At 45.4% G+C, this 15,198-nt stretch overlaps 1 protein-coding gene and 1 non-coding gene across 2 annotated transcripts; both read right to left on the bottom strand.

Moving 5' to 3' along the window:
• Positions 1 to 434: 434 nt before the first annotated feature.
• Positions 435 to 7,083, bottom strand: CIMIP7 (ciliary microtubule inner protein 7). Its single transcript, XM_014840567.3, has 4 exons — positions 7,057 to 7,083; positions 5,126 to 5,239; positions 1,272 to 1,328; positions 435 to 851 (listed from the first exon to the last, which is right to left on the bottom strand). The coding sequence occupies exons 1-4, from the start codon at positions 7,081 to 7,083 to the stop codon at positions 435 to 437; spliced, it is 615 nt and encodes a 204-aa protein (XP_014696053.3).
• Positions 7,084 to 12,074: 4,991 nt separating this feature from the next.
• On the bottom strand, positions 12,075 to 12,181 carry LOC123279741 (U6 spliceosomal RNA). The gene has a single exon (XR_006518004.1). It is a non-coding gene; the product is annotated as a U6 spliceosomal RNA (small nuclear RNA).
• Positions 12,182 to 15,198: the final 3,017 nt, after the last annotated feature.

Genomic DNA, 15,198 nt, shown 5'->3' with positions numbered 1-15,198 from the left:
CAGTCTTCCTCTGTCCCAGCTGTGGGGAAGCTGTCTCTTAGGCAGGACTGGATGGCCACCCACCAGACCCCTAGAGGCAATAGCCCACCAGAGAAAGCAAAGCTACCAGCTCTTTCCTCTTCCTCCATCTTTGCTGCCCATTAGTAGGAGCCATTGAGTCTGCTTTCCTTGCAGCCACACTGAGTGCAAGGAACTCACAGCTCGGTTTGCTGCAAGAATGAATTTGGGATCCTGGACCCACCTGCTGTGTCCTTGCTAACGCTCCTGGACACTTAGCCTCCTGCAGGCCTAACCCCTTTTCACTCACTGGCATGGTTCCCAGGGCAGCAACTCCCCTGCCCAGCACACAGGCACCAGGCACAGGGCTTAGCAGTGCCTTACTGTTCTCCAGCCTCTGAGACCTCCTGGGCTGCAAGCACAGAGAAGCTGCTGGGTCAGCTGTCCTTGTTTAATGCTCTGGACCAGTTTAGACACTCAGAGACCCCAGCATGAAGGTAATGCTGCAGCACCTTGGGTCTTGGGATCCCCGGGATGTCAGGCAGTGTGTCGGTGACTGGGGCCTGGGGCTCCACGTTGTCGCTGCCACAATGGCCACCCCGGGATGGCTGGCAGAAGTTCTGCTGATAGGTGGTGCTGGAACGGGGAGGCCGGACCTGCACAAAGTGGACAAGGCGCTGGGGAAGGTCACTGAGTCCTGGGCCTGACTGGAAATCGGCCTGGTAGGAGGATTTGAGGGGCCGCTGCTGGCGCAACTCCAGCTCACAGGGTGCCCAGCGCAGGAAGGTGTGCTGCTGCCACAGACGCTCCAGGTCTTTCCGTCTTCCGATTCCCTGCAGCAGGCAGTAGGGGCCCTCCTCAACAATATGGGCCCTTGGCCCGCAATTCTGGCACCAGGCACTTCTTTGGGCCCCTCCTAAACCCAATCCTGCTTGGTGATACCTGGCTTGTGCCTGGCCTCCCTGGCCTGTAACCTGACCTCTTTGGCCTGCCTCCCCAGCCATGCCTTCCATTCTAAGGTAAAGCCCCAGAAAGTCAGTGGCCTCAAAGACATTTGCACATTGTCGGGCAAGTTGGTGGAAGAAACCAAAGCAGAAGTACCCCTACTGGGGAATGGGCTGTTTCCCAGAGGAGAGAGGTTGTCAGGAAGACAGACACTCCCCTGTCTGTGCCAGGAGCCCCCCCTCCCTGCAATGTCTTATCCCCTCCACCCTAGCTCAACTTCAACCTAGGCTGGGGGCCTGCCCACTTTCCTTCCTCTCTCCAGCACTCACTTTGTCGTAGGAAGTGCGGTTGTCATGTTTGGAGAAGAAGTGTTGCTGTACTGGCTCCTTGAAAGACAGTGAGAAAGAAGGTGAATGGGGAAAAATGATGCTTACCTCACCCCAAGATATTACCTCAGGGCCCGTAATGGAGGGAAGCTCCCAGGAGCCACCAGCCCTAAACTACTAAACTGCCAACGCACTGAAAGGGCACATATGAATTAAAGCAACATCTCACTCCTGGAACATCTCATCCTAGTACTTGCCCCGAAAGCAGAAGCCTCTGGGGCTACTGTTTGAGAAAGGGACTGAGGCATCTTCCAGGACATTCTGTCACCAGGGGGGCAGTGGTTCAAGTTTCACATGGGGCCTTTTAACTCTAGATCACCCAGGACAAGGCTTCACGTCTCTCCTCCTCTCTGTCCACACTTACTCCCTCATCAGCAACCCAGGCTCTTGGCTCTAAATGCCACCTAGAAACTGAAATTTCTCTCTGTTGCTTAAGCTTTCTCCTGAACTCCAGCTGCCTACTCTATATCCCCATGTAAATGTCTAACAGGCATCTTCAAACGCATGACTGAGTTCTGGATCATTCCCCAAACCCACTCCACCCACAGCCTCCCCCAGCTCAGGTCATGACAGCTAGATCCTGCCAAAAACCTCAGAGTTCCCTTGATTCTTTTCTTTCACACCCTACATCCAATGTGCCAGGAAATCCTGTTGATACTTCAATACATACCCAGGATCAGACCATTCCTCAGCGTGGCCACCTTCTTCTCTTGCCTGAATTATTGATGGGCTTCCCACCTGGTGTCCCTGCTTCCAAGCTTGCCCCTCTAGCCTATTGTCCTCTTAGCAGGCAGGATAATTATTTTAATACATAAATCAGATCATATCCCTTGTTTGCCAAAAATCCACAACAGGTCCTCATGTTTGTAAAAGCCAAAGTCGTCATAGTGGTCCGTGAAACCCATACAATATTGATCTCTCCATTACCTACAGCCACAATGGCATCTTCACTGCTCCTCAAACACACCAGCTATTCCCATCTTAGGCCTTTGCACCACCTGTTCCTTCTGCCTAGAACTCTTCTCTCAGCTTGCCATATGACTCCCTCTCATCTACATCTTGGGAGGCCTTCCTTGAGCACCACACCAGCAGTCCCACCACCCCAACTCTGCATTTTTCACCTTTTAACATACTATATGACTATATATTATGCTTTTGCTTATTGTCTGATGCCCCTCACTAGAATGTAAGCTCCTTGTGGGCAAAGGTTATTGTCTATCTTGCTCACATCTGTAACTCCAACACTGTGAACAGTGCCTGGCATTGTGCTCAATACATGTTTGTTGTGAAATCAATGAACAGAGACAGAAGGTCTCCAGGGCATTTGCTTTGGCCCACTTGGGGCCAGAGAACCATGCCCCATCCCCAGGCAGAGAAAGACCACATCTCAGGCCCTCAGACTTCAGCAGGAATCTCTCCCAAGACCATCCACTTTGCCTTTGTCCCTGGTCTCCATCCCCAGAGGCCCCCTCCCTAGTCACTCAGCTTCTCCTGCTGCAGACATGAATGAAGTTCAGTCTTGGCTGGGTTGGGGTATGAGCAATGGCTGACAGCAGGTTACTAGATAAAAGGCAGGGCTAGCTCCATCCCAGATTCCTGAACTAGAATCTTCAGGGTGGAGCCTGTGGTGTCTGTCTTTAACAAGCTTCCCTATTGGGACCTCCTGCCTTAGACACCCAGTGGTGGTCTCCAAGAATGAAAGCTCCATGAAGGTGGGAAGCCAGCCAGCCTTACTGTTCATTTCTCATAAAGCAAGCTGACGTGACAAGGATTAAAAACTCAGGGCAGTTTTAGAAAAAAATGTAGGAGAAAATCTTCAGAATCTAAAGCTAGGCAGAGTTCTTAGACTTGACATGAAAAGCTAGAGCCATAAAAGAAAAAGTTGATAAATTAGACCTCATCAAAGTTTTAAAAAAAGTTTTTCTCTGTGAAAGTCCACGTGAAGAGTATGAAAAGACAGGATACAGACTGGGAGAAAATATTTGCAAACCACATATCTGATAAAAGGACTAGTATCTAGAGGCGTAAAGAACTCACACAACTCAACAGTAAAATAACAAACACTCCAATTAGAAAATGGGCAAACAACGTGAAGACACTTCACGGAGGATGATGTACAGATGGCAAATAACACATGAAAAGATGTTCACCATCATTAAACATTAGGGAAATGCAAATTAAAACCACAATGAGATATCATGACACATCAATCAGAATGGCTAAAATAAAAAAATACAGACAACACCAAATGTTGGTGAGAATGCAGACAAACTGGATTATTCATACAGTGCTGGTGGGAATGTAAAAAGGTACAGCTATTCTGGAAAACAGTTTGGCAGTTTCTTTTAAAAACTAAATATGCTAGGGCCAGCCCCATGGCCAAGTGGTTAAGTTCTCGTGCTCTGCTGCTGCAGTGGCCCAGGGTTTTGCCAGTTCGAATCCTGGGCGTGGACATGGCACTGCTCATCAAGCCATGCTGAGGCGGCTTCCCATGTGCCACAACTAGAAGGACCCACAACTAAGAATATACAACTATGTACTGGAGGGCTTTGGGGACAAAAAAGGAAAAAATAAAAAATCTTAAAAAAAAAAAAAAAGAAACTAAACATGCTACTACCATATGACCTAGTAATTGCACTCCTGGGCATTTATCCCAAAGAATAAGCTTATTTTCACCCAAAATCTGTACACAGAATTTCATAGCAGCTTTTTTTTGTAAGAGCCAGAAACTGGAATCAGCCCAGGTATCTTTTAATAGGTAAGTGGTGAAACAAACTGGTCCAGCTCCTCCACCCTGCGCTTGCCCAAGAAGCTGATCTGAGTGCTTTTCTCACCAGGCTGCCTTCACTCTGGCCACTGGGAAATTCTGGGAGGGGATGGAGGGAAGATGAGAGGAGGTGTTTCTTCTCCTATTTCCCTCCCAGGCCAGCCCCAACCTGGCTGTGTCTCTCCACCCAAGATCACCACTCCTCTCAGGGTGTCCCCCTCCATACCACTTTTCTTTCTAGGTTCTAGGAGCCATGCCTTCCCCTTGAACCTTTGGGCCCAGCAGTACTGACCACTTGGTTGTTACCAACCTACGAGACTGCCTTTCCCTGAGACTCCCCACACCTACTCCTTTGAATGTACACCCTCTTGAGTTCTCCTGCTTTAAGTGGGCTTTTTACTGTTGGGGCCTGACTGATGCTCAGTGCCCACTCCTTGTCTCCACACATAGCCGAGGTGGGAGACTTGTGAACTCTGCATTCCTCCTGTTTTCTGGAAGCCTTTTCCAGCCATTCTAGTCCATTTCTGCCATCTCCTTTCCAGTCCTCCTCGGCCAGATGGGCAGGTGGTTACCCAGTCACTTTCTATGCAGCTTCCCTGACCACAGGAGGCCTCCTACTCACTCTTGAGCCCCTGGAATATGAGGCTGACTGTGGGCTAGACTACGGGCCTTCATGGCATCAAGGAATCTGAGCTTGAGGGCAGTTGTCAACAAAACTCAAGGCTTACTTCCTGGGTTATGGAGGCTCTCTCCCAATGATCACCCACCCTATCTGGGCCCTGACCCTTCCTCTATATAGAAGGAGCATTGAGCAAGACTGTCCAGCCTGGTACCGGCTCTTCTCCACCCTGCCTGTAGGGGGAAGACCTGACATTTCAGTAAAGAGGGGTCAGGCCTCACACATGTCCTGGAGATAGGCTGGTCCCCGGTGTCAGTCCAGCTGTGGCAGGGCTGGAGATGATGCTCTTGGGGCCTGAGAGAAGCAGAAACTAGCCCAGCCACCCCAGCTGCCCCCAGGGCTGCCTTGTACCTGGCATCGTTGCAGGAACACTGCTGGAGGCTGGGGCTTGGCTGCAAGGCGGTATTCTCGAGCACTTTCACTCTTGAATTGGCCTCTGTAGTGCCCGTAGAAGCCATTGTTGTGCTATAACAAGGCAGGCATGAGGGTGACTCCCACCTTAACCCCCACCCTGAGTCCCAGACCTCAGGGTCCCTAGGCCAGAAGCCTCTTCTTGGAGTTCCTGACAGAATAGAAAGAATATGAGGAGGAAGGACACCCTGGGAGAGGGACCAGCAGTAGAGAGGTGTTTCCCATGCATCATTAGAACAGTTGGCCTCAGCTGTGCTGGCTCACCTGGGAGAGCTATGTGTGTGTAGGGAAGAGCTGCCTCCTTTCATGCCTGCCTTCCTTTCTTTCTCTCTTTCTTTAATAAGGTCTTAATGTGGGCTAGGGAGATAGCAATGAAAAGATAGAAAGGTCCTGGCCCCTATGAACCTTCCTTATGGTGGGGGAGTCAGACATAGCAAATAGCATCAGGGAAGAAATAACCTGATGACTGGATCAAGAGTGATAGGGAACAGGGATAGTCCTTCATGACAATGTGGGTGGGACTTGAACATGAGAAAGAGTCAGCCATGTGATGAGCAAAGGAAAAGCATTCTATGTGGTGGGAACTGCAAGGTCATAGGTTAAGAGGACAGAAAGAGAGAGATGTGTTGGAAGAACAAAAAGAGGCCTTATGACTAAAGGATTGTGAGCAAGGTAGAAAGAAGTGAGGTGAGGGACAGGCTTAGACTAGTTTAGGAATATGGATTCTCTTCTAAGAGCAAGGGAAGACTTTTCAGCAGGGGAGGGGACCAGGCAGTTGTGAGTTGGGGTGATTCAGAACATTAAGCAGAGTTATGAGAACAGGGCCACTGTCCAGTGGTGTGGTCCTTCCCTGGGGAGTCTGAGCGGAAGCCTACTTTGCTGTCCTCCCCCCAATGTTAATAGTACGTCAAAAATCCCTGATGAGCAAGGATTGAATGGATCCATCTTTTGTGACAAGGTTGTGAACACCTGTTTGCCACACCCTCTGCTATTCTGGGGAAAGAAGGGAACCCTCTGAAACTGGAGCACCTAAGCAAGGGATGGACTTTCCAAAAGTAGTACTTCACCAAGAGTGGATATCTTCTGGAGAGAATTTCAGGGACGGGGACTGGCAAAAGACAGAAATGAGCACCTATGAGGGGTCTAAGAAGGAGCTGTATTATCCTGATATCATTAGGTTGACACCCTGTGGACAACCATGTCTAGCTAGGGAATGCCTATGGCCCAAAAGCTCTTTGTCTTGAGTGCTCCCTGGAGAGGACAGGTGTGCCTGATCCTCCATGATCATAGCCCTGAGTGGAAGGAACCTGTCCCAAGATGGTCTCTGGCCATCACAGTGGGTTCCTAAACATGACTGGGAAACCCCCTATCTTTTCATCCTGCTGGGGGCTTGAGTCACCCAACTTGTCTGTCCATCCTTCTACTATCTGTTGAACACCCCTTGCTCTCTATTCAGTTTAGTTCAATAGTATTTACTGGGCCTTTACTATATTCCAGGCATTGGGCTGGGTGTGGGATACATAGATGGAAGAAAACCGTCTTTGCCCTCAAGATATTCCCAGTCTAGAGAGCAGTCAAACTCTAGAAGTTTGGGGGAAACCAAGCAAAGGATTGGGAATAACTAGGGTGGCTAGAGGACTAGAAAGTTCAGCTGGTTAGCATGAGATCAGGACACACGGAAGGGGACATTATATCAGGAAGACTAGATAGGCTCCAGGGGTGACCTCAGGATGGCAGAGGGGGAGTGGGTACTTCGAGATCTTCCACCAGCCTGGATGCTGGATGAAACCCTTCTTGGTTTACTCTCATGATTCATTCAAATTCAGGGGCCAGGGCCAGGGGCCAGAATTAACTGTAGAGTGCACTCTTACCCAGGCGCCTACTAAAGCACTTTGCATCTTTCCAGGAAGAGGGCAGAAAAAGGCAACTTTCCTCTTGTCTTTTTGAGGCTATGTCTGAGCAAAAAGAATCTCAAGAGGTCAACTGCCTGTTGCTTAGTGACAAAGGGAAGTTGTGACTGCACAATGCTACTCATTGTTGAGGCAGTGCCAAGCCTGCTACCCTTTTGTGCTTCCTGCTCTGCTTTTACTCCTTTATGAGAGAAATATGCCCCCCAGCAATAACATCCTGGGAGAGTCCTTATATATAGAAACATATAAAGCTCCACAGTGGAGTATGATGAACATATCGTCAATGAAATACTAAAGAACATTTTAGAGACAAATCCTGCATTTTTAAAACTGTGCAACGATACTGCTTGGGATAATAAATTTAGAAAATATTCCATGGAGTCAAAAGAAATGTTAAAGGGGTTGGTGGCTCTTAGGATAGAATTGCTGCTTCTGGATAAAGCTCTGTTGACTTCTCTCATAGGAGTTTGTGGTGACCAGGAACACTAGTCACAGCAGGTGAATGTTACAAAGGCATCAGTGAAGCAGGAGAGCATAACAGAAGAGCAAAAGAAGGAGCGTGAAAATATTTGACATCATGTTCCATTCCAAGCTACCCTTGGGCAGATTATTCTATCTTTCATTTGTAACACAGGGATGTGAACAGTTCACCCCTTTTACTAACGAAGAGAAGCTGGCGACCAACCTCTAAAAATGTGCCAATTAAAAGTTCAATGACAGGAAACACTAAGACCTCGCTGGTGTCACTGGCACAAACTCTGATAGCCAGAAAGTCCATCCTAGTATAGTTACTCTGAAGATCCCCTCTCACATGTATTCAGAGATACAAAGAAGTTCTTTGCAGCATCTGTATAGGGGAAAAACTGTAAGCAGCTTGAATGTTTACCAACAGGACAATGAGGAAATTGGCCTATAGTCACACAATGAAATACTGGAGTTGCTATTAATGGGCTACAGATACTTGAATCCACAGAGATAAATCTTAAAAATGGTGAGTCAAAAAGTCAATTGTAGAAGGATGCACAGAGAATACAATTTATGAAATAATTTAAACATGCAAACAATGTTATATATTGTTTGTGGATACAAATATTTGAACTAAAAGTGTAAAACATGTATAGAAATGATAACCATCAAATTCAGGATAGAAATCACCTAGGGAATGGCATCAGAGAGGACAGAGTGGAGCTTCAGCTATCTGTAATGTTTTTATTTTTCAAATCTTTGTTTAGGTATAATTAACACAGTAAAATGTGCATATTAAAAGTGCACAATTTGAGGGGCTGGCTCCGTGGCTGAGTAGTTAAGTTCACATGCTCCGATTCGGTGGCCCAGGGTTTCCGTGGTTTGGATCCTGGGCGTGGACATGGTACTGCTCATTAGGCCATGTTGAGGTGGTATCCCACATACCACAACTAGAAGGACCCACAACTAAAACATACAACTATGTACTGGGGGGATTGTGGGAGAAAAAGCAGAAAAAAAAAACATTAAAAAAGTGTACAATTTGACACGTCTATGAAACATAACCACAATCAAGATAGTAAACATATCCATCACCCTCAAGTTTTCTTCTGCCTGTTGGTAATCTGTCTCTATGGTACTCATTAGTCTCAGGCAACTGCTGGTTGGCTTTCTGTCACCATAAATTAATTTCCATTTTCTAGAATTTTATATAAATGGAATCATTCAGAATGTATTCTTTTTTATCTGGCTTCTTTCACTCAGCATAATTATTTTGAGAATTATCCATGTCATTGTGCTTATCAATCACTCATCCTTCTTATTGCTAACAGTTTCCCATTGTATGGATATGCCAAATCTCTCCTCTTGGTCCTTTTTTTAAATTTATTTTTTTATGTATATATATATTTTTAGGAAGATTAGCCCTGAGCTAACATCTGCTGCCAATCCTCCTCTTTTTGCTGAGGAAGACTGACCCTGAGCTAACATCCGTGCCCATCCTCCTCTACTTTATACGTGGGACGCCTACCACAGCAAGGCTTTTGCCAAGCGGTGCCATGTCCGCACTCGGGATCCGAAACACCAAACCCAGGGCGGCCGAGAAGCGGAACGTGCGAACTTAATCGCTGCGCCACTGGGCTGGCCCCTCTTTGCCTATTTTTACCTTCTTTTTCTGTTAGAAGTACTTTCACATAGGACATTTTGGATACCAGTCCTTTATTAGACGTGTCTTTTGAATCCATATACAAATTAGGTTTTTTGTCTCTACTACACCACTAAAATTGCCCTTGTCAAAGTCACCAGTAACTAATTCTCACTCATTTTCCTTGACCTATCAGCAGCATTTGACACAGTTGATCTTCTCCTCCTGTTTGAAGGATGGTCCAGGTGGCTTCCACACACCCTTACTCTGACGGTGTTGTCCCTTCCCGGTCCCTGACCACACTGTTCTGGCTCCTTTGCTGCTTTTTCCTCACCTAGGCCTCTAAACTTTGTGTCCTGGGGCTCAATATGATCTGTTTTCCATCACTCCTTCATTGGTGATCCTATCCTGTTTCATGGCTTTAAAAGTCATCTATAACCACCAGAGGCAGAGTTAAATGAACCTCTCCTGTCCTACACCCTTCGCCCCTGCCCACCTTGACCTCAGGCTGCCCCAGCATCTAGCAGGTCAGGAAACTTGTTCGATTTTTTGCCTTCTTTCTCGTCTCCAGGTCTGTGTCCTCCTCTGACCACAGTGCCTCTAGCCCCAGCTGCTCCCGCTACTCAGTTCTCATTAAGAGCCACCAGGCCCCAGCCATGTCCTAGTCCCTGGCCACCCAGTCCACTCCACACGCAGCTGGGTGTGTGTCAGGTGACTCCTGAGCTCTTCCACATTGGCAAGGGGATGCCGGGTCGGGTGTGGTGGGCAGCAGAGAGTGAGTGTGGAGGTGTGAGGGTACATTTCCTGAGGTGCCTGTGGGCTGAGTATGGCGTGCGGTGGTGTGTGGCGCGAGGAACGCTGCCAGGCCTAGTCAACTATATGACAGTTATAACCCTTAGGACAGTTAAAACCGTTACTCTCGAGCCGCCGCGGGGCCGGACCCAGGGGGCAGGGCGTAATCCCATTGGTCAGAGTGGATTCTGGGGGCGGGGCCGCGCATGCTTAGGCGGGCTTGGCGGGCGAAGTCGCCTTGAGGCCACATCAGGGTAGCTCCAGGTTGGGTGTGTGCTGGTCCTGAGGTGGAGGCAGGAGGGGTTGGGCAGGGCGGGCTGGGAAGAGGGTGGAGTGAGGGTGGGGGCACGGTTGGGGAACCGTAAAGGGGCCTTTCGGATAGGTTCAGGGTTCCCTGGGACCTCGAGGAGTTTCCCGGGACGCTGGCTTCTCCACTTGAGCCCTGCATTGGCGTTCCCAGGCACCCTTTCTTTACCTGTGGTGGAAGACCACTCTGGCTCTTCAAGGAGACTTAACTTCTGTGCTCATCCTTGGAGAGCTCTTTTCGTCAGATTCACAGGCGGCTGCGGTCTCCTGTCCCGAGTCCCGGCCTGGGAAGTCAGGGTGAACAGGAACCCAGGAAAGCCCACTGGGGTTTGTCTTTGATTATTACTACGGAAAATCCCTTGGAGGCCTCTGGAAAGGACATCGGGGTAATTTAGTCTAGGAACCCAGAGCATTTCTCCTGGCTGAAGAGACTGAGAATGAGAGAAAACAGCTGTATGAGGTTGATACTGGCCTCGCCAAGGCCAGAGAGGTGGCAAAATCTGAGGGAGAGAACTGTTTTGTCTGCAACCGAGTGGAGGAGCCAGAGGGGCCCTTGGAGGGCCTCACACCGTGGCCGCAGGATTCTCAGAGTTGAAGGCCGAGTCAGATGGGGAGGCTCTCTGCCCCTTAGGGCACCCTCTTCACCTCTGCCTTGCCAGGGCCCTTCCTGTGGAAATAGTCGCATTCCTTGCATGCACTCAAACCTTTCTTCTCCTTTTATGCTTTAATAGGATTGAGGGGTGAGAGGGGGAGGGAACCCTGCCCTTGAAAGTTTTTAATATGTGCATTTCAGTTTTTATTTGCCTTCTAATGACTAGTGTCCTACCTAAGAATGACTACCTCATTACTAGTGTTGTACTAGTATCTGCAAAGAGAAGTTTAGGCAGATGGGGTTTCTGCCCTCTGGGAATTTAAAAGCCTATACAGTTAGCGTGAAGACAGGTAAATGCACAGAGGACAGATAAACCTGAGGCGGAGCACAAGGAGCCCCATGTGGTCCTTAGACATGGTCAAGTGTAACCATGAAATTTCTTCAACCACATTTGAAACCTAAAAGGTTTCTCAAAAAGAATCAGTTAGGTCTGGAACCCAAGGACTGGTTATTCTAAACCCCAAGCCACATACTATATAAATTATTCTTTTTTATCAGCATAAATAGAAATGAAAGGTGATAGAGGATTTGTCATCTAGATGTAGTAATAATGGCATTATAGTAATGTGTATAAAATTGTCTAGATTCTAAATCTAGATTCTAGAAGGAGGAATTTCTGTTAGTGTGGACGGAAGAAGAAAACTCGGAGTTATCAAAGAAATAAGTAAACGTGAGAATCAGGAATCCTGTATGTACTTCAGTTCACCTCTTTTATTGAAATATCTAAGAAGTCTGGTGAGTCTAGGGACTTGAAATGTAATAATTGAAAACAAATCATAAATATTTCAATTTTATTTTTTATGTGTGTTTCTGTTTATTTTTTAAGGTAACATTGATTTATAACATTATATAAATTTCAGGTGTACATCATTATATTTTGATTTCTGTGTAGACAATATCATGTTCACCACCCAAAGACATGAATTACCATCTGTTACCATACACATGTGCCCTTTTACTCCTTTTCCCTTCCTCCACCCTCTTTCCCCTCTGGTAACCACCAATCTAATCTCTCTATGTATTTGTTTGTTGTTGTTTTTATCTTCCACTTACGAGTGAGATCATACAGCCTTTGACTTTCTCAATCTTATTTTGCTTAACATAATACCCTCAAAGTCCATCAAAAATATGGAACGCTTCTCGAATTTGCATGTAGTCCTTGCACAGAAGCCATGTTAATCCTCTCCGTCTCATTCCAATCTTAGTTTATGTGCTGCCAAAGTGAGCGCCATACAAATTTTTAAATTTGTGGATACTTGGAAAGTTTTGCTCCATTGTCCTTAGTTCCCAAGGTTTTTTTACTCATTTAACAGTAAATGTTTTCTGAGCACCTATTATCTGCGAGCCACAATTTCTAGATTCTGGAGATATAGCAGAGAACAAAACAGACAAAAATTCTTATCCTTAAAGAGCTTAACATTACATTCTAGTAGGCGTGGGTGTGCGTGCTGAGACAGACAAAACAAGGTAAATTAACATATAGTGTATTAGAATGATGGTGTACTGTGGAGAAAAAGCAGGGGAGAGACATAGCGATTTTTGAGGTGTTATGATTTTGAATAAGTAGTAATTTGAGAGAATACCTGAAGGAAGTGGGGTAACCTATTATGGTGATATCTGAGGGAGGAGTGAACTAAGTGAAAGGAACATTATGGGAAAGAGACCTGAAGCTGGTGCCCAGCAAGGGAGAGCAACAGCAAGGAGCCCCATAAGAGGTATGGAATGGAGTATAGATGAGAGAAAGGCAAGGCTAAGGGGAGATTGCAGAGGACACAAGATAATCACGAGAACTCTGGCTTGTATTTTGAGTAGGGTAGGAGCAGTGGAGTTTGAGCAAAGGAGTAATATGATCTGACTTAGGGTTAGAGTCACTCTGACTGCTTTGTAGAGAAGAGACTATAAAGTGGGACAATGGTGAAATCATGGAGACCAATTTGGAGGCCATTAGAGTAATCCAAGCTGGCGGCAGTGGAATAGGGTTGTCACATTTAGTAAATAAAAATACAGGATACTCAGTTAAATTTTTATAATTTCAGGTAAACTATTTCTTTAATACAAATATGTCCCATACAATATTTGGGAAATTCAAATTTAACTGGGTGTTTTTTATCTTATCTGGCAACCCTACATTGGAAGGAATAAGAAGTAGATTCTGGATATGTTCTAAAGGAATTACCATAGTATTTGCTGATAGATTGGATGTGAGAAAAGGGAGTCAAGGAGGACTCTTAGGTTTTAACCTGAGCAACTAGAAAGATGGAGTTGTCATTAACTGGACTGGGAAGGCTGTGGGTGAAGAATGTTTGTGGGGAAAGATGATGATCTTGGTTTCGGACATGCAAAGTTTAAGATGCATATTAACCATCAAAGTAGAGATGTCAGGTCAGCTGTTGAATATAGGAGAACAATGGAAATGGGCTGGAGGTAACAACTTTTGCAGTTGTCAGCTAATACAAGGTATTTATTCGTTTATTAATGAATTTTTTTTTATTTCTGTGTAGACAACATCATGTTCACCTCCCAAAGACATGAATTACCATCTGTTACCATACACATGTGCCCTTTTACTCATTTGGAAAATTTGTGGAAAATTTCAAACATTTAAAAGTAGAGTTCATGGATGAATGAACTCCAATGTACTGGTCCCTTGCCTTCAACGATTATCAACCTAGGGCCAGTCTGCTGCACCCCTCTCCAGTTCCCCCAGCCCATTTCCATTGTTTTAAAGCAAAGCACAAATATTAAATAATTTTATCCGTTTAAAACTTATGTATGTATAAAAGATAAGGACTCCATTTTATCTCAACCACAATACCATTATCATATTTAAAATAACAGTTTCTTGGGGCTGGCCCCGTGGCTGAGTGGTTAAGTCCGCGCGCTCTGCTGCAGGTGGCCCAGTGTTTCATTGGTTCGAATCCTGGGCACAGACATGGCACTGCTCATCAAACCACGCTGAGGCAGCATCCCACATGCCACAACTAGAAGGACCCACAATGAAGAATGTACAACCATGTACCGGGGGGCTTTGGGGAGAAAAAGGAAAAAAATAAAATCTTTTTTTAAAAAAAAGATTAATCAAGAATTTTAGGTGTGACCAGCTCGATCTAGCCGTTAGTATAAAGTTCCCTATCAGCCTTTCACCTCACGGTTCTAGCAGCCATTGATGATCATTGCCTAGATCCATTTTTTTCATTAGGGCTCCAAAATGGTGATAATCTAATTCTACCATTCCTTTGTTTATTAGCTGGAATACTTCTATAAAGAAGAATTTTTTCACATCTATATGTTGGTTACTCTGAAGTACTGTTTGTTCTAGAAAGGTAAGATAAATTATTGGTTCTTTCTCTACCAGGTTTCAGAATAATGAGTTGGTTGCCTATCCTCCAAAATAATTAATGAGGGTTTTTTAAAATATAAAATTTAACAGAGAAACCTCCTTTAAATTAGCTCTCCAGTCTTTGGCTCTAGTAGTCTTTGATAACTTCCTTCTTCTCTGGTACAACAAAATGTCCCAGACTCATCTTTCGAGTTTCCTGCCCCAGACCTGGTTCGTTTTAGTGGGGAATGGTATTTCAAGACTGAAAGCTGGGCACTAGGGTTGGTCATTATTTCCCGGCCTTTTTAGTGGACAGAGGTATGAAACACATTTTTAAAGAGAAAAATACATCAAGAGTTAATAATGATTTTCAATTTATTTCAAGCCTAGGATTATAGGGTTTTGCTTAACTTTGTTGATTTTATATTTGTATCTCTTTTCTCGTACACTGAAAATTTTGATTCCCAGTGACAGTATAATTATTTATTTACCTTATTGTGACATAATATAATGCATATTATATATATATATATATATATTTACTAACTATGATTGCTGAAAACACAGATTCTGTGATTACTGATATATAGATTCCTTTGCTGCTCCTTTTGTTCTTAGCATACACTCCACTAGGGCCATATTTAGAGGCACAGGAAATAAAACCCTCTCTGTGGAGCACAATCACCAACTCGTTTGTTTCATTTTGCTTCTTTGTAAGGATTGATTCTTTTTTTCCCATTTTGACTTAATTTTTTGTAATTATGTGATTTTATGTAAATAATATTTACATAATTATAGAGTTGAAACTGTGAAAACTGCTACATTAGAAGTCTAGCTTCCATTCCTAGGCTCTCCACCCTATTCCCACCCTCCCCCTGGAGGTAGGAGGTAACCATTTTAATCAAAAATGGAGGTAACCATTTTTAT

Source organism: Equus asinus, chromosome 21 (assembly GCF_041296235.1).
Source record: "Equus asinus isolate D_3611 breed Donkey chromosome 21, EquAss-T2T_v2, whole genome shotgun sequence".
Lineage (NCBI taxonomy): Eukaryota > Metazoa > Chordata > Mammalia > Perissodactyla > Equidae > Equus > Equus asinus.
The sequence above is the reverse complement of the archived record's forward strand: the minus strand, read 5'-3'. Positions and strand labels throughout refer to the sequence as shown.

Coding starts and splice junctions, on each gene's coding strand:
- CIMIP7 (XM_014840567.3), bottom strand. CDS start 7,083: ATGCAAAGTGCTTTAGTAGGCGCCTGG. Junction 5,240..7,056: donor GTGCTTTAGTAGGCGCCTGG/GTAAGAGTGCAC, acceptor GCCTTGTTATAG/CACAACAATGGCTTCTACGG. Junction 1,329..5,125: donor TGTTCCTGCAACGATGCCAG/GTACAAGGCAGC, acceptor CTGTCTTTCAAG/GAGCCAGTACAGCAACACTT.